The following is a 19,301-nucleotide window of genomic DNA, read 5'->3' on the forward strand; positions in this document are numbered from 1 at the left end:
TTAGGGATTTAGGCTTTGGGAATATTTATGTGTAAATTTTGAGATTTGGAAGAATTTTTGATGCATTTAATAAGCAAAGAAGTATGGCTTTTGTCTCAACAATTAATAGCACTTTATGCTTATGATGTGTTTTCATCTTCTTACGATGTGTTTTTCTTCTTTCTTTAAACACCTTGTTTTGTGATTTTGACTCATATTACTAATAAAAACCTGCATTGTTCATAGATGTCACTGTCAGAATTCAGACATTTGCTCTTGGGATCCCAGACTCCAGTCTGTCCACTGGATCACACATCTTCTCTCTGTACCACATTTGTAAGCATTTTATTTTAAAATTTAAATTTGTTTGACAGTCATCCAGTCTCAGAAACTGTGTCAGCAATAAGAGAAGCTCCTTTTATTTCCTTACAGTTTTATAAAAGATGATGCAGATGTGCCTACAGGGTTTATATTGTATTAAAAAAATAAAATTCACCCAAATAAAAAACTCCTCCAAACACAATGTACTAGGACACTTATGTTGTACTCCTAGCACAGCCACACAACTTTTATCTCTGCTGAGCCTGCACACCATCTGCCAACTTAATGTTTCATTGGTTTCAGAAAAACCAAATTGCAAAAATCATTTCTAGGACCATAAGATTAAAATACAGAATTTTTCCTTAAAGCAAATGACAATGGACTCTGAAACTGTAGTTCTGAATATTTTTTTTAGTGTTCTTGGAAATGAAGTAACAGATTGTGACACATTAAATCAAATTCCAAATACTCAGATGACATATTTATAGCCGCTGCCTTTTTTAAGCCTCAAGTAACCCACAAGGAAGAACTGGACCAGTCCAATTTATTTTCCATTATAACAAATGCCTTTGGATGGATTTTTCCAGCATCACTCACTGGCCATGCTGATGCTTGTAGCTCTCACCTGCTGGCTCAGGCACGACCCTCACGATCACTACCTGCAAAGCAGGTTCTGCACCAGGATATTCCGTTTCATGTGGCCATGAGCTGCATAGCAGCCTGAAATATTTCTTTTAGCACCCTAAAAGTCGCTCCTCATTACCATCAAGTCATGAGTTCCCTCCAAACTGAAGAATCCTCTTTCCCACCTCATTTGTGCACAGCAGAAATTCCCCACCAGCAATACAGGGTTGTTTGTAGGGCTGTGGGGAAAAACAAGTGTTTTCTGTGCTCTTCGAGTGGATTATTTCCAATTCAGCTCAGTCCCAGGCTTATGTGCCTTTTGGGATGGCTTTACATTCACAATTTTTCTCACTCTCTTGCAGACAGTTTGGCCCACTGAAAATGGTGCCATTTGTTACATTAACAAGATGGAAGCCTTGAGGTCATACTGGGTGTACTAGGGGAAAAACCAGACAGATCTCACCTCACAGAGACATTTTACAGTTAAAATTCCTCAGATATTTCATAGTTATCCAGCCTGCTTCTGAAGGAGAGCAAGCTGTTGTCTCCTCAAGGTAATAAGCCCCTGTTATCATTAGATATTTATTATCTCCAATCCTCCCCTCAAGGCTTGTGCTCAGCTTACAGACTTTCCAAAACACTTCTTCTGCTGGGAAGGCAGAAAGTGAGTGTTGATCATGCTCCTGCAGCATCTCCTGCTGCTGCCACAGGGAGAGTCTGCAAAATCAGGATCTGGCAGGGCGGTGACAGCAGAGAAAGGGTTCAGATAATGCACATTGCCCCTTCCAAAAACAAACAGCACTGACCCCCTTGCATAGCTCATGGAGCAGATCACCTGCACCCACATTGCAGGTGATGTATTTGCACTCACTGGGCTGTTTGCACTTTTGGCTTCAGTGCTTTTAACCAAGAATGTTCATGCTGAGATTCCCTCTGAGCCCAGCACGAGGAGTGTTTGTGCCAGGGATGGAGCTGCAGCTGCCAGGGACGGGCACAGGGATGCCCAGCACTGACAGAGGATGGCCTGGTGATCTTCCCCAAAGTGATATTTGGGTAAACTGTATTCTGCTTTGGGCAGAAGACAGCCTCGTTGTATTCCCTCTCATATCTATTTTAGAGGTATATTTTATAGGTAAAGCACCAAACACTCAAATAAAAACGTACTCCCTAATGACACACAGAGATATCTGTAGATATCGGTCCATCCCAGCTCAATCTTCAGTGCTTTTGGAGGTCAGCACAAACTTTAAAAATTCAAAATGTATGGACAGCCACCACAATTTACATTTTATTTCTGTCTTTTATATGATTCCCACCCTTGTTGGGTGCTCACCTCACAATCAGCAATGTTCATCAGATCCTGAGCTATAGGTTGACAGTTCGTCACATAATTATGATAGTCATCCCAAGAGGGAGGGATTTTTTTGCCTTCAGCTAAATACTAACTCTTTTTTCTGCACTTCAGTAATCAACTTCTTCTTTCTCTTTTTCTCTTCCCCCCCTACACCCATCTCAGGATGCAGCCTTTTTAAAGCAAAGAGATAAAAGCACCACTGACAGCAGCATGCTGATGGCCGTGACAAGTTAGGAAGCATTTTTCCACAAACTCATTGGATCTGTTAAAAAAAATTCAAATTCTATTTTTTCATCATCTCTTTTAAAGGGACAGGTACCCTTGGACAGGATGACTGGATTGCTTCTTAACATGGGATGCTTTGTTTTCCCTGTGTGCTGGCAAAACTTCCCATAATAGGGCAGAAAACTTCTTCTAGGCCCAAAACTCATATCAAAAAAGGCTTTTTAGGTAAGAAGTGTCTCTCTTTGTGTGTGTTGGAGCAGATTTCCCCCTTTCCATGGACTCAAACAGAATTGTACCCATTTTGACATGAACCCCATGAGCAGCTTCTTTAGCTAAAAGCAGAAGTCAGACATTAATTTGGTGAGGGTCAGTTGGTTCTGTGAAACAATTTAGGAGAATATTTTAATCCTGGGACCTGTCACCATCCCCAGAAAATTTCTCCTTAGTAACTTTCCCATTGAAATATGGGTATTTTCCCCTATAGCTTTCAGAATTCAGGTTTCCTCCAAATCAGTTATTTCTACTTGTTTTGATGATAATAATGTCTTCAATTTCACCTTTTCCCTTAACTAATTCTGAATGTGGTCATTCATTAATTTGGTGAGGGTCAGTTAGTTCTGTGAAAAAATTCAGGAGAATATTTTAATCCCAGGACCTGTCACCATCCCCAGAAAATTTCTCCTTAATAAATGTGGGTATTTTTCCCTATAGCTTTCAGATTTCATGTTTCCTTGAAATTAGTTATTTCTACTTGTTTTGATGATAATAATGTCTTCAATTTCACCTTTTCCCCTAAATAATTCTGAATGTGGTGTGGGGAGCTCAGGCTGGGGCAAAGATGGGGACATTTGCCAGCAGATCCAGCTTTTCCCTCTCCATCATACAGGGGGCTCAGTTAACCAAGGCAGGTGTGGGGAGCTCCCCTCTCCCCATAAGGAGCTCTTTAGGGTCACCTCCTGCTGCCATTCCCTCAGCAGGGCAATCTGGGGGCTGCAGAAGGTGATTATTAACAGGAAGGTGATTATTAACAGGAAGGTGATTATTAACCCTGGGGTTGGGTCACCCTCCTGCAGTACCCCCCATGTCAGGGCAGGCTGGGGCTGCAGGGCTCAGGGTGACACTCCTGGGTGGAAGGTGGAGGCAGGGCAGGGAATCACCGGGCCAGGTGAAAGGTGTGTCCTGGTGGCTCTGGGGCACTGCAGCTGCCTTTGCCTTCTCCATTAAACACTAATGGGCTGGGGTTAGAAACTCTGCTGGCAGCTGGGAGGGAGCTGGGGTTTGCAGCCTTGATGAAAAGAGCAAAGGATGAGCAGAACTGAGGGATGACATTTCTAGGGAAGCTGGAGGAAAAGAAAAATAGTTCTCATTAGCTTGAGAAAACGATCTGGCTGTAGGTATTTGCAGAAAGGGGTAGGAACAAAGTCTCTGGGAAGGGTTAGCAGGAAGGGGAAAGCCAGGAGAATCTGTCTTTGATTTAATTAATGAACTAGACCTTGCAGCTTTAGAACACAAATCACTGCCTGTGAGGGGCTGTGGCTGTGCAGAGGAGGGAGCAGGTGCAGCTGTGTGACCTGGCCCTGTGGGTAGCCCAGCCCTGCTCACTTTGCTGCTGGCAGCTCTTCCTCCCCCGGTGCCACACGGCCGGGCAGTGTGTGGGAGCTGACTCTGGGTCAGCATTCTGCTAAGGAAGGAAGTTTTCCCGGGGTAATGGCAAGGTGTTTCATCATCTGCAGAGTTTTATCAGCTCTCTGACCCTTTCTGCTTTAAAATCTCTGCTCAAGTTCACCTAGAGCTCTGTTTCTGCAGGGATGCTTCTCATTTTCTTCCTGAAGGTTGAGGGAGAAACTGTAAACTCAGCTGTGACCTACAAACAGGCAGGTCTTCCTATTCCTGCAGTTGATTTTGACAAATCCAGTGGCTGAGAGGGGATTAGTGCTTAAGATGGGGAATGCCATTTTGTCACTTTGGAGTCCAGATGCTGCTGCAGACCTCTGGGCTGGGCAGTGACAGAGTCTGAGTCAGTGAGAGCTGAGCCAAAGGCATGAAGTGACCCCAAAGGGGAGATGCTGAGAGCCAGTGCTGACTTTCATCTGTAGCATGAAACCTTGCTATTTCTGGGAGAGGAGAAGGGGCAAACCCTCTAAGATGGTCTTCTAAGTGCTTGATTATTTCCATAGGTACAGACTAAATATGATTTAACATTTATGAGCCCATATGCCCAGGATTTTCCATCTAAATGCAATAAATGTAGTGAATCCATTATCTGGAATGAGCTGCTTCTCTGCCCTGAGCCGAACTGGGGCATTTCTTAGAAGTGCTGGCAATAAGACAAAAATCCTATTTCCTTGAGAGATGGGGTGTAAGTGCTCTGCAAGGTCTGGCTTCCTTCAGCACCAAGAACAACAGGGCTGTAAGATCTCTTGCCTCATCACTGGAGGTGTTTAAGGCCGCTGGGATGGGGTTTGGAGCAACCTGGCCTAGCAGAAGGTGTCCCTGGCCTTGCAGGGGGGCTGGAGCTGGGTGATCTTTGGGCTCTCTTCCAATCCAAACCATTCTGTGAAATTTCATGCTTTTTCCCTTGTGAGAGAAAAATAGTTATTTTATATATTGAGGCAATAATTTGCTATCTGTTTGGCTGGGGCTTAATCTCCTTCTGTTGCAGAGTGCCATGCAAAGCAGCCACTTCTATCAGAGAGCTCAGAAAGGCTGGTTTTGCTTAAACATTCTTATTTTACAACCAGCACCATGGTTTATGTAGGGTGACAATTGCTCCTCACCACGTGAACTTTTTGGATTGCTGTGCTGAGCAAAATCTGCACAGTTTTCTCCTAAACACCTTTCTTTCTTAGCATAACTCATTACTCACAGTGTGCTGCTATAATTTATAGATGGCTGTGCCTCGAGGAATGAAATGACCTCTGTCACTATCACATAAATAAGGCTTAGGAATGCCAGGATTTTCGTATCAGATGGAGTGGGCTCCTTTCAGAGTTTATAGAGAAATAGTGGCATGGTATAGATTTATTTAAGACTGCAATAGTTTCATGAACATTGTGCTGCCAGCATTACTGTCTGAAATAACAAAATTGGAACTCAAAGAGGGGGGGAAGAAAGGACACATGATGGCTATTAAAAAATAACTGGCTGTTTAGTCAATACAATTTCAGGGATGTTGGCTGGTAAATCTCAACTCTTCTCTAAGGTTTGACTACGTATTAAAATATATCAATAGCTATTCCATTATGTGGCTGACCTATTGCCTGGAGGTGTTTTTACAAAGAATAGCATTGACATCAACCACCCAAAAAGTGATGTAAAAAAAAATCATCTTGCTTGGCTGTGATTTTTTTGTCAAGAAAGGAACAGAGAAGATGCTGATTTCAAGCCATGAATATGTGGAACCAAATGCAGGCTATTGTGCAAGTAGAGACTATCAGTTAAAAAGCTTCAAAAAAGGCAAGTAATTTTCAAAATGCTGCAAATTCTCTGTCCTGGGGGCCAAATTCTGCCTTGAATGCCCCTCGTGCACCCTGGCAGTGCTCAGCCTTGGGGATGCTCCCACTGGGCTGGGCATGGAGAAGGGGAAAAGTACTGGAAAGTGCTCCTGATTTATTGTCTCCCCTCTCATATCAGTGTTAATCTGGTCTCCCTTTAATGGTTCCTCAGAGAATATTCTTCCATGGGCATCTTTCCTGGGCAGGTGAGAGTTACCCATTGCCTCTGGGTGGTGGAATTTGGTGCCAGGGTTTGATTTCTCTTTTAGTGGCATCACCTTTCCTCTAGGGTAGCCCTACAAATGCTAAATTTCTTCATATTTACACCACTGGAGGTGAGTCTTTTCCCTTTTGACTCCTGTTAGACACCCAGACTGGGATGGCAAACAGTGACATGCTGTTTCTAAAATCTTTATTTTGTAAAACGGAATTCTCAGTTGCAGATGCAGCTTCATCGCTTGGTTTTCACCCGTGATGATTTATGGATAATTATAATTAGTCTAATAGGCCATGAAGACCTTTAAAGAAGCCTAACAAGGAAGAGAATGCTTTAGTCTCACTAAACCCACTAAATTAAACACGCAGTTCCAGCAGAGGACAAAGAAGGGCTTACTGGAAACTCAATACAATAAAAATAGTCTTATAAAGATTTGGCAATGCTACTCGTTAGCAGAACAATATTTTCTCTGAATCCCTCAGGACTGTTAAAACAAGATTTGAAGTGATTGCAAGTGAAATAATTTGGATGAGAATATCTCTTCATAGCACAAACTTGTCTTAAAACTGGCAGAATTATCTGCCTCATCTTATAACATGTGAGGGCATCATTCAGCCTTGATAAATAAGGCTTAGGGGAAACCTCATCCCCATGTTCCAGCTTTTAAAGAGTGGATACAAAGAAGATGGAGGGTCCCTTTTTACAAGTAGGAACATGGAAAAGATGAGGGAAAATTCAGATTGACCACAAAAAGAATTTTTTTCACAATGAGAGCAGTTATCCATTGGAATAATCTCAGCACTGGTGGATTTCCCAACATTGGGCACTTCAGGTTCAGCAGGAAAGGGTGCTGGACTCTCTTGTCTAGACTGTGCTTTTGCCAATAAAATTTAGACCAGATGAACCTTGAACCCTCTGTGGGGGCTGATATTCTATGATCCCATGATCTCAAAGAGCTGCAAAATGACAAGACTATTTCCAACCTACTTTTAACACCAGGACATTATCCCTATTTATTCTGTTTGCTGTAGCATCACTAATGTCCCTCTGCCTGTAAAAGTTATGAACCTAATTTAAATTTAAAAGTCTTCTTTCTGTACCATAAAAGGCCATGAATTCATACACAAGTCAATTCTTTTTTTTCACATCTGTATTGGTTTCTGTTTTGTTGTTGTTGAGAGCAGATCATTGTTGCTGTGTAAGCCATCAAATGTACTTCTTAAAGATTGTTTTGTAATGAACTCTATCTTTCAGTATGCTATTGAACCAGGTTTGGAATCAGAGAGGCAGAACAAAGTGAAAAAAAACCCATAAAATGAATCTCCCTCTATTTTAAAATGTATAATATATTTTTTTCCCTGTGAAAAGATGTTATTGTGTCTCTGGTCCATGGATATAAAAATTACTGAGTGCATGCAGCTGAACCTGCCTCTGTTGCAAGATACAAAAAGTACTAAACAAAAATTGGCTCAGGCACCTGTACCCACCACTTGTACAAACCCCACAGCATTCAAGGTGTAATGTAACTGCAAATATTCAATTTGCCTTTAGAATGTGGCAAAATACCTTCCAAGAACTCACTGTGATTCACAGAAATTTTACAGGTCCTGAACCCAGTTAATGTTATTAAATAATCTTGCCATGGAACAGTCTCAGATCTCTTTTTGGGCAGTAGCTCCAAGCACAAGGGGCGAGGAGCAGCACTAATAAAAACACCACAAAGGTTTGGGAAGGAGGTTGGATCCCCTCTGGGTGTGTGACCTGTGCTGCTGGAGGCGGTGGCATTACTGTGTCTCCAAGACGGAGATTTGCGCTGTCCATCTCCATGTAGGAATAAAATAAAAGGTAAATAATAAAAATAAAAAATAAAAAATGAAATAATCAATAAATGTAGGAATAAATCTCCACATAGAAATAAAATAAAAGGTAAATAATAAAATAAAAAATAAAAAAAGGTAAAATACCTTCCAGGAACTCACTGCGATTCACAGAAATTTTACAGGTCCCGAACCTGGTTAATGTTATTAAATAATCTTGCCATTAAACACTCTCAGATCTTTTTTTGGGCAGTATCTCCAAGCACAAGGAGTGAGGAGCAGCACTAATAAAAACACCACAGAGGTTTAGGAAGGAGGTTGGATCCCCTGTGCTGCTGGAGGCGGTGGCGTTACCGTGTCTCCCAGGCCGAGATTTGCGCCGTCCATCTCCACATAGGAAAACGGCTGCAGGGTTGTCTCCTGGTGGATCTGCTCCCTCTTCCCTGGGCTGGAGAGGCGAGACCAGAGCACCCTGAACTGCACTGGGGGCTCAAGGGCAGGGAGGTTGTAGCTGCACTTCAGGTGCACTCGGCCTTGCACGAGCTCGGGGGTGATCGATGGTTGCAAAGCCAGGCTTGTGAGCTTGTCTGGAAAAGGAGAGCAAAAGAGGGATGGAGCACAAAATGTTATTTTGGTGTTATGGTTGTTCACCTAACAGGAAGATGTCAATGTAATTAAACATGGGATGAGCACTAGATTTTGTCTTCTGGTGACTTAATTAGTAACCATGCAAGCAAGAAGGTGTGTTTTGTATGAAATGCAAAAATTGCTAATTGTGTCCTGACTACCCATTGCTGTTGTACCATCTGACCTGCTGGTTTTGAATTTTTTTTTTTTTTTTTTTTTTAATTCTGCAGTGAGAAAAACATGATTGAAATGAAGCACTCAGATTAATACAAATTAATTACTCTGGCAAAGGCCCTCAGCTTTGCATTTCCCTGGAGCACAGCCTTTTGATCCAAGTTTTGCAATAAGCCCAGGAGAGATATGAGAAATCACTATGTTGCAGAGGTAAACTGACTCCCAGAAAGCAGCCAGCCTCTACTGCCTTACTTTTTTGTCTTACTCTATTGCCTTACTGAACATCCTTTCCAAACTGTTTTAGGATGTATCTAGGCTAGGTCTGCTCAATATAGTCTCCCTCTGCCCAGAATAATGCTATTGCTCTAAAAATACAGCTTGCTTTCTGTAGGCTTCAGCAAGTAATGAGGTCTGAAACCTTTCTTCCTGTTAAACTCCTCTAGAAAGTAGAAACAAAGAAAGGTATAATAGTGTAAGGGAATGTTTTTCATCTCTAGAGACCCAGACTCAAGCAAAACATGAAGCTGGTTCAGATGCTTTGAAAGGATAAATTAAGTAACTTTTTCAGACAAGCGTAGAAAATATAATATGTGGGAACCCAAGAGAATAACATATGAAGCTGTTCTAGCAGAACAGAGAACCAATGTGTTAACATCTGTCCAGGGCAAACAGCAAGAGGCAAGAAACAAGTTACTTAAAAAATGAATAAAGACCAGTTGTTTATGCCCTTTTGTATTTCATTTCTTAGAGAAGCTGCCTCAAACCGTGGCTCACATCACGGCTGTATGCAGGAAATTATCCCAGAAGGACAGTTAGGTGATCAGCTCAGGGGAGGATGTGAGTGGAATTGCAAGCATGAACTCTGCTTTTCCCAGCTGTGTCCTTTCTGCCAAGTTATGGAGTTTTAAATTCAGCTTGTTTTGCAGCTCAGAAGCGCTGATTGCTGTCCTGCTCCTGAGCCTCCAGCAGAAGGAGCCAGGGAATTGACCCCAACACAAAGCCATGGCAGCTGGACCCAGCTGAGCATCCTGTGGTGAAATATTTACAGCTGAATTGAAGCCATTCGGTAAAAACCCCCAGTAAAAAAACTCTATATTTGGGGTTTTTTTCCATCCAATGCATGAGACTGCAAAAACGAAAGGCTAGAAATTATACTCTGAAGGACTGGACCTCACTGAAAATGAGATTGGGAAGGGATAAGCATTCTTTTCTTAGAAATGTAGGCGGCTTTATATCATCGAACAGGTATGAATCATCAAATAGGACAAAATTATTCACCGAAAATGTATTGGCCAAAAAGTTCTTTGAACAAGAGTAGTGGAAATCTTATAGTTTATAAAAAAGCCAAGCTTAAACTGAAAAATGACTATTCAGTTAAAAAGTAATTTCTGAGTAAGAATCGGTTTCATTTATTTTAATGGATTTTTTTATTTCAAATACTGAATTAATCTCATGTCCTTTGAGCCTTTCTTCCTTCCTTCCTCTTCTTCAAGTAGGACTGTTAAAATATTGATAAAGATAAGAAAATAGTTATCTTTCTCTTTAAAATTTATTTAAGCTTGGCGTTTGAAAATTGAAAAGCTGATAACCCTAGTTTCTCAGTGTCATGTTTCTGTCCAAAAACACTAAAAGGAAAGTATAAAGGTAATTTTTTCATTCTGAGAAAGAAGCATGTTTTCTGATGAAATCTACATGCACCTGGCCATGCTCCAAAGTTCAGGAGGTTTAACTGAATGAGCAATTTCTTTCTGCTTTCCCTTTGTTTCCTAGCTACCGAGCAGGGGTTACATCTCTCGTAGTAGGCTGAAAATTATTTCTGACGAGAACAATTATATAAATGTCATGAAAAAGATGTTATCAATTTGGTTGGGTTTTTTTTCTTTTTTCTCCTTGCAGAGTTTCAGAATTACCTTTTTTTGAGGGGGATACTGTATTATTAAAGATAAGGAGAGGCCTTAGAGACAGTCTCCTGGATACAGAGCCTGGGTACAGCTGAGATGCCTCCGCTCACTCGCTTTGCAACTTCAAGCCAAAGTGGAGCCAAAGACAGTGGGAAAGGTTACACGTGAGCTGTAACCAAGCAGAGAACGCTCCAGCAATACACACCAGATTACATTTTGCACTGGTAATAGGAGCTATTCTTCAGGAACACCTTGGACTGCCACTGATTTATTTCCCACACGCTCCACGCCTTAGCGGGAGCGACGCTTGACTCGCAAGGTCAGCGAGATGCACACTGCAACACCGGGGCCTTTGAGCACCCAGCCTGAGCGGCACAAGCAGTCTTATTGATAAATTCTGTGCTCTTATTGATAAATTCTCCTCACCTTCTGCACAGTAGCCCATGCATCCCAGGGTGGGCTGCAGGAGAGAGACAAAGAAAGCGCCGCAGTTCCTGACGGCGACGGGGATGCGGAACAGGCAGCAGTCCCTGGTGCCCCCAGAGCCCTGCCAGGTGGCACAGCCCGTCAGCCTCTTGCTCTCCCCAGGAGCTGGCAGGGATTCCGACTTCAGGGACAGCCACACCAGCGCTTGGGTCCCACATTTGTTCATCTGAGGGTGCACACAAAGGAGACGTTTACGTTTAAGCGTGGTAAGATTCCTTCCAGGAAAAGGAATGGAATCGTGGGATCAGAGAACAAAGTCTAACAAACACTCTGGAAAGAAGCATTTGATGTGATCAAATTGATATAATTTGATGTGATCAAATAAAATGCAATAAAATGAAAAAAAATCCGGAAAATTTGGAAATGGAGTGACTACAACCAAATGGACTGAGATGAAATGAGGGGCAGTGCAAACAACCAAAACTTGCCAAAATTACTCCAATTAAGATCCTGAAATCTGGGAAGGAAGGTAAACAAAGAGACAGGCGAGAATTTGAAGAAATGAAACATTTAAACAAAAGAAAAAGGAAAAATTCCGGTACCAAGTGAAAACAATAAAAGTGAATGGGATGAGAAGAAGTGCAGGGAAATGGATGGAAGCTTGCCCAAATAATCCTCATTGAAATCACAAGATTTCATTCCCTTTCCTGAAAGTGGAGATCACTAAAAGCCCAGAGCCTGTGTGAACCTGGAGGGTCAGTGAAAAAGCTGTGTGGGTGGGGATGAAAATGTCTTGCTTGGTTTTGAGAGGTGGCTTTACACAGACAAAACACTTAAAGGACACAATAACAGGATTGCAAAGTATTTTCCTCTGGCTTTGGTTGGTTTGTATGAAGAAGATGAAAGCATGAAAGCAGGCTAACCTGCCCCCAAACCATCTGCCCTGCTCCTGACAGCCCCTGCCCTTTCAGCACACCCTGGACACGTTTGTGGGGCCTGTACCTCTCCCTCATTCTGCAAGAGAGACACATATGAAAGATGGAAAAAACATATATGCAGGATATGCTTAACTTTCTATTTTTTTTTTTTAATTTTATTTTTCCTTTCAGGCTTTTATCTATTAACAAATTCCCTGAATACAGAAAATCCCAAAGCAGAAGGCATTGGTCTTAAAAGGTTTAAATGACAGCATGTTGAGTCATGGCCAGGAGAGACTGATTTCCATTTCCCAACCTAGGGATGTGTGTTCAGGAATCTCAGATCTGAGCTGCCCTCTGTACCTGTCAGGCTCTCTCCTCTGACTAAAGGAACATGGTTCTCTAAAGCTGTCTCTAATTTAAGCACCTCAGTGAGGAGATTAGGTGTAATCAGGGCCTTATTAAATATACAAAGCCAATTACAATGGTGACTCATTTTTCTGCACCATTACCTAGCATTTGCCAATATGCAAAGCACAGAGTATTTGAGCTAAAGTTTGGAAATTATTACCAAATACTGACAATAATTTGCTCTCAGACATCAGTCATATTCAGCAGAGCATGACTGCTGCTGTCACTTTGCATTTCTTCAGCCAGTGACAGTGAACCATCTCTACTAGTCCAGCTTGGGGAACGTGATTCTTCCCAGTGTGTTTGGCTATAAATCACATTGGGGAAAAAAAAAAAAAAAAAAACAACCCAAAACCCAGCATTTTTCCCATTGGCCCAGGTTTGCTGTTTCTCTTTCAAGATCGAACGTTATTTGTGACAGCAGGGGAAGCAGTGAAAGCCAAAGGATAAATTTATTAAGTCACGCACCAGTTCCCTCCTGCAGGCTGAGTTGTGCCTGGGAGCTATTCAAGCCAGGAAGCAGGGGCAGGGGAGAGGGGTGCACACCCAGGACAGCCAGGGTGGGAGAAAAAGAACAATCAGCAAGGTGACATGGCACAGTCTGATTTCCATTTGGAGCCAGTTATTGTCAGGCTTCTGAAAACAAGGATTCCAGAGAGACACCACTGAAATTGTCCAAGGTTGTTGGGTTTGTTTTATTTTTTCTTCCTAAAAAGTGGCAGCAGCTGAGCAGAGAGGCTGACCCTGCCTCCCCTGTGTGGTGTCCTGGTGGTCTTGCAGGTGGCACTGGGGCTCCCTGGGGACCAGCAGCCTTCCAGCACGGTGCAACCAAAGGGGGCCAACATAAAAATTCTGCCAGGTGGAATTTAAACCAATCCCTTCCCTTGCTTTCTTTAATACCCACATTATGTGTAAGTTTCAAGAGGATTGTTCTGTTTGTTTATTTACAGCTTTATGGGATATGAGTGTTTTCTGTGCTGGTAAAAATACAGAAGATGGGAATCTATTGCATCCTGGTCAACTTCTGGAGTGCAAGGAGTGGTATGGAGAACCATGTTTCCAAAGCATGCTTATGAGCATACAGTTGTAATGGCCTGGAAGAGTGGAAAAGACAACATCCAGAGAAGCAGCATGGGAGAAGAGAGAGGGATGGAAACTGAAGCTTTGTGGTCTCTGCTTCATCCTCATCTGGGTGTGATACCTGCAGCCTGAATTTCGTCTTACACAAGGAAACCACAAACTTCAGTGCCTCTGTAAAGATTGCTGGACTGGAACATTCTTTTTGAACTTGAACTGAACGCAGGTATTAGTGAGTTCACCCTGGAGGTGTTTGGAACCACACAAGCTGGAAGAATTAGTTATGGGGAGCAGAGCAGCCGGGATGAGTGAGCACTGGATTTCAATGGATGTGTGCAAACTCAGAGAGTCTTCTAGGAAAGGGTTTGGTGAGGAGACACAGCACAACCTACCCATCCCAAATGAAAAAATCCTCTTGCAATTCTCTGTAAAAGAACTTTTGTTGCTTGAAATGTGCTACAGCATCCATCTGATGCTGCCTTTACCAATGCAACTGGTGCCAGCACATCAGTGCTGCTGCACTGGGAGTGCAGCTGCTGGGCTGCCTCTGGCCAGGCACACACAGTGCCTCAGTTTCCCTGGCTGCCTGACCTTGGGCAGATAACAAATCACTGACTCTCTGTGTGCCTCACTTCCTTATCTCTCAGCCAGAGGTGGAGGTGGCTGAGATGGTAATAGCCTTTGGTGCCTTGCAGCAGGGCTGGGAAGGCAATTCATTAATGAGACACCCATCTCTCTGCTGTGCTGGGGGCCATGGAGATAAATAGATGTGAGCGCATTCTGGCTGTGAAAAAAGCCAGAAAGTGATCCATGCATAAAACTGGGCCTGGATCTCTTGTTAACACACAGAGGAAAAACTGCAATGCTGGAATAAGAAGATGGTGGTTTTCCCCCTCTGTTTTTATCCTCACCAGCAGTCCCTGAGTCATTTCAGTGCTGGAGAAAGTGTGGATTGGCATCACTGATGTCAGAATGCAGCTTTCTGATAACCCCCCACGGGGATCTCCTGCATTTGCCCTGGCCGATCTTGCACTGAAACCACTTGAGAGACAGTTTGTTATATAACACACACAAATTACAAGCAATGACCAATCCTTATGAGAGTAAAAAAATCAGACTGTGAGACAGCAAGTCATCGCAACAAGCTGTGATACAGGATTACAGGCTGGCCAAGGAAGGATTTTGGTATAAATCAAGTATTTCTGTTTTCCTGGCAGCTCTATGACACACATGAATTTATTCTCTGTTATGAGCTGCATGTGGTCCTTCTGAGTCAGGCAAGTTGCCACACACTAGCCAAAAGGATTTGCTGCATGAGGCCTCTGTGAGTTAGAAGACAGACCTGGGAAGGCAAGGGCAAATGTATATTCATGTGTTCAACCAGCAGCAGAGATAAGAACAGGAAAAAACCCCACAAAAACAAACAAACAAAACAAAAAAGCAAAGAAACTTAGAAGAATAATCTAGGAGAAGAGGCTTCAAAGAGCCAAAATTTTCAAGTCCCCACTGTGTCATGATTTGCATTGAATTTTGTAGCCGTCATTTGGGAGAGTAACCAGAAAATTGAATACAGAGGCAGCAAATGATTGGCATTTAAAACAGAGCATTTACCTGCAATGCCTGCAGTCACTGCTGCTCTAGGGATGTTGGAGCGATGTGGGAGTCTCACTCAGCAGTATTTCCAAAAGGAAGGAGGAATTACACAGCTGCCTCCGTGGGAGAGCAAACTCCACAGTTCAGGTGTCCAGTGACACAGCCTGCACAAAGGAGAATTCTCCAAACAGAAGGGACACTTCAGCTTCTTGGCAGCCTTCTTTAGCATCCTTCCATACTTTATCCAATTGTAATTAAGTGGTGTTTTTAATCTTCAAAGCATTTTATAAACCTTATCCAATTAATCTTTGCAACACCTCAATGTGGCAGGTAAGCATTCATTAGGTATTTTTGATTCCTAATTAGACACCAGATAATAATTTAAATAATCCAATTTAGAAAACCTAAACAATAAAAAAAAAAAAAGTTTTCTCCCTTTGTCAAAACAAGGGAACAAGCCATTATTGTTTAATCCAATGATGCCTCCTTCCATTTGCTTGGGGTTTGGAGTATCAACCAGTTTGATTGATTGGACACTGTGATTCTTCATAATTGCACAAAGAAATCAAGCTCGATTGTTCTTGTCACTTGGGTATTGCTGAAATTATGCTGTTAAAAATAAGTAGCACCATATGTGAGGAATGCATTGTTTTAGTTGGATGGAGATGGAAGGCTTTTTGGTGTGCTGCTGGTTGGCAGTTAAAGCATTATGATTTTGCATCTGTTGCCCACTCAAAACTTTACTTTAGCTTTTTTTTTTTTTAATTTCTTTGTAGTTAGTTAAAGTAAATAAGTTTGGGGTTTTTTTTTAATTTCAGTCTGGGGCCAAACTCCACAGAAATCAGTTTACGTCAGGAATATCTGTAGTAGCAATTAAACTGGTGCTTGTCTTGTTTTTCTTTTAAGCACATGCCTCTGAACAATAAAGGCTGTAATTGTAATTTCTACAGAAGGGCTTTTGCATGTCTGAAAAACAAGCAAGAAAAACAAAGGCTCTTCATACCTAGCATTATGAGTTGGAATATTCACGTAAGTGTTCAAGAAAGAATTACAGATTAAATAATACCTTGAAGGTGTCACTTGCTTTTAAATTCATAGAACAATTGCAAATCAAAGTGGGGCTGGATTCAGAGCAAAATAATAATTGAAACAAAATAATAAATTAATGGCATGCAGCTGAGGTGCTGTGTTTTGATTGTGAGTATAAAATGTTCTCTAAGAGGTTTAAGAGGAGAGAATGAAACTAAGTATGGAAAAAAATAAATCTTCTCCTCTAGGGACTGACATATTAAGCATCATGAGCAGGTTAGATTTACCACGCTTTAACATGACCTTGTTTATACACCAAAGATTAGCATTTAAACCTGTGTTTGATCCTAGTATACGTGTAAAAAAGTAAACCTATAGTGCTAAAAATGAAACTATTGAGAAAATACCAACCCTTACTAGGGTTGGTATAACACATCCGCCATTTACATGCACATTTACAGTTGCACATGAATTTCAACCATGCTCAGATTTGGAGAGTGTTTTGCTCATTTAGAGAATGAAATTTCTGAAGAAAGGCATTGGAAGTTATCTGGATAACCCATCACAGGCAGGTGTTATTGGACATGTCTCTAACAGAGTCTCATATCCATAAGTAGCCCGGAGAGAAGCTTGATACAGAATTGTGTGTGCCAAAAAATTGCAGTTCTGGGGCTGGCTCATGGGAGAGAAATTAATTTAAATCACAGAACCTGTGGGGCTGGAAGGGACCCACAGGGATCATTGAGTCCAAACGCTGGCCTTGCACAGGAGCAACCCCAAGAGTCACACCAAGAGCCTGAGAGCATTGTTCAAACACTTCTGAGCTCTGTCAGGACCTGTGGATCACTCCCTTGCAGTTCTTGGAGCTGTGGCCACTTCCCTGGGGAGCCTGTTCACTGCCCAGCCACCTCTGGGGAAAGAACCTTTTCAATATCCAACCTCAACCTCACCTGACACAATTTCAGGCCATTCCCTCGGGTCCTGTCAATGTCACCACAAAACAGAGATCAGTGCCTGCCCCTCCTCTTGCCCTCACAAGAAAGTTGAACAACCCAGAAGTGTCTGAACCCAGAAGTCTCTGAACCAGGGGTTGCTGGAGATTGTTAATGTGCAAAAAATGAAATTATTCCCCTTTCCTGCCATTCCCTCCAGAAAAAGACATTCAGCTGCTGGTGAGGACAAGCACCTGGGGCCAGTGGAACTTCTCCACAGGAAGAAGAGAATTTTCAGCCCATTTCTGTCTCTGCTGTGAGTGTGGTGTGACACTTGAATTTGCATTACAGGCAGCAGCATGCACTGCTCTGCTGTAATCCACAGATTGATCTTTTATCTGACTGTGGAGTAGAGCTTCAATAACATTCGTGTGTGATGTTTCCTTGCATTTCTTTTTAATGTTTGTGCCTCCTACGGGGCTTGCCCATATGTATCCAGGTGTATGCATATACCCTGTATTATTTGAATTCAGAATTCAGCTGGAATTTCTGTAATTGTTGTATGTTTTCCCATATTGGCTGTTAAGTACTTCTCTGTATTTTTAATAGATTTTCTGTTGAGCTTTAATTTTTCCATCTTTTGTTCTTCCTCTGAAGGTCATTTTACTATGGTCTGGCCATGTCTGTGCATTGTTTCTTGCTTCTTAATATACTGCCTTGATCTTAGTAAAAGCTCCACTGTACTTTTCATTCAGTGTTTTTGCCTTCCACAGAAGATTTAGCAATTCTTGAAGAACAAACCATGATCTGTAGCAGCAGCCTCAACACAGGAGGATCAAAAATTTGCAAATTTTTATTGGACTTCTACTACAATATATTTTTGGATAGGGAAGTGGCTGTGGCCAGGAGTGCACATCCAGGATCTGGTGATTGCTGAGCCTCCTTTGGGAGCACGGGGGGAAAGACAAGGAAGAAATAGAGGGAGGAAGGTCAGGATCATTTGTTACCTGCCCTGAGAAATTCAGCAGGCAAAGCCTAAATTGGAAAGCTCCTTCAATCAAAAACATTTTGCCACTGGAGGAATAAGTTTATGGACAGCACTTGGATTCAAGGCATGGCAAGTTCAGGAATGCAATTAATATTTTCACTTTCTCTGACATAAAAGCTTTTGGGTTTTTCTTCTGTCTTTTTTTTCGCTTTTGTAGCTTGTGGGGTTTTCTTCTGTTTTTTCTCCCTTTTTTCCCCCCTTTTTTAATTAAATGAGGGGATGAGAAGCAGCTCCTTAAGAGCTGCTGCTCATTTTCCAGTGCAAAGTTTGCTGTGCCCCTGAGCTGTGGCAGGGCTGCATTCTGGGGCTCTCACAACCCCCTTGTGTGAATCTAACACGCCCTGTGCTTGTGAAACAACGTGCAGACAGGGACATATTCTTGTTGTGGAGGTTTATTTCATGGCAAGATTCAGAACACAGGCACTGAGAGGCTGTCTGGAGGAGTCAGGCTGTGGGAGCTCCCCTCCCTCGTGTCCCCCAGTGTCACACACGTCTTTTCATGAAAAATCTTTTCCTTAGGATTTTTTCCTCCTGGGAAGATGAGAGGCCTCAGGAACAAAATGCAAACAATGGTTATCTGCTGCTGTGGAATGCAACAGGTGGATCTGTGATTGGCCCATGTTGGATGTTTATAATTAATGGCCACTCACAGCCCAGCTGGCTTGGACAGAGAGTCCGAGAGAGCTGCCTTTGTTATCATTCTTTGCTGTTAAACCTTCTGATAAAACCTTTTCTTCTATTCTTTTAGTATAGTTTTAATGTAATATATATCATAAAATAATAAATCAAGCCTTCTGAAACATGGAGTGAGATCCTTGTCTCTTCCCTCAACCTGAGACCCCTGTGAACACGGTCACACCCCAGCACGAGCCATTTGTCCTCCCACTCTTCTCCCCCATGCTCCAAATCCCCATTATGGCTTAAATCCCTCCTGAGCTCAGCTGGGTGACAGGAATCCTTACCTACCAGCACTCTGAATTACGAAGTTAATCTCATCTGTTGATAAGCAGCTAATTGTATCTGGCCAGTATCAACATGCTATCACTGGACATATATCTTACAAGGTGCTGGAGTAATGTACTTTTTAATTCTGCAGCAGTACTGTCAGGCTTTATTTGGTCTCTTTTCTCTTCTA

General features: G+C 42.3%; 1 protein-coding gene across 1 annotated transcript in view; it reads right to left on the reverse strand.

The window, feature by feature from the left end:
• LOC128938258 (von Willebrand factor D and EGF domain-containing protein-like) overlaps positions 1-19,301 on the reverse strand; it is a 171,944-nt gene that overhangs the window by 110,391 nt on the left and 42,252 nt on the right. Inside the window, 2 exon segments of the mRNA XM_054278405.1 lie at positions 8,386-8,618; positions 11,160-11,385. Coding sequence (XP_054134380.1) covers positions 8,386-8,618; positions 11,160-11,385 — 459 coding nt within the window.

The sequence above is a fragment of the Melozone crissalis genome, unplaced genomic scaffold (genome assembly GCF_028551555.1).
Source record: "Melozone crissalis strain CALT ecotype California unplaced genomic scaffold, PUWL_Pcris_2 ptg000023l_1, whole genome shotgun sequence".
NCBI classification, from domain to species: domain Eukaryota; kingdom Metazoa; phylum Chordata; class Aves; order Passeriformes; family Passerellidae; genus Melozone; species Melozone crissalis.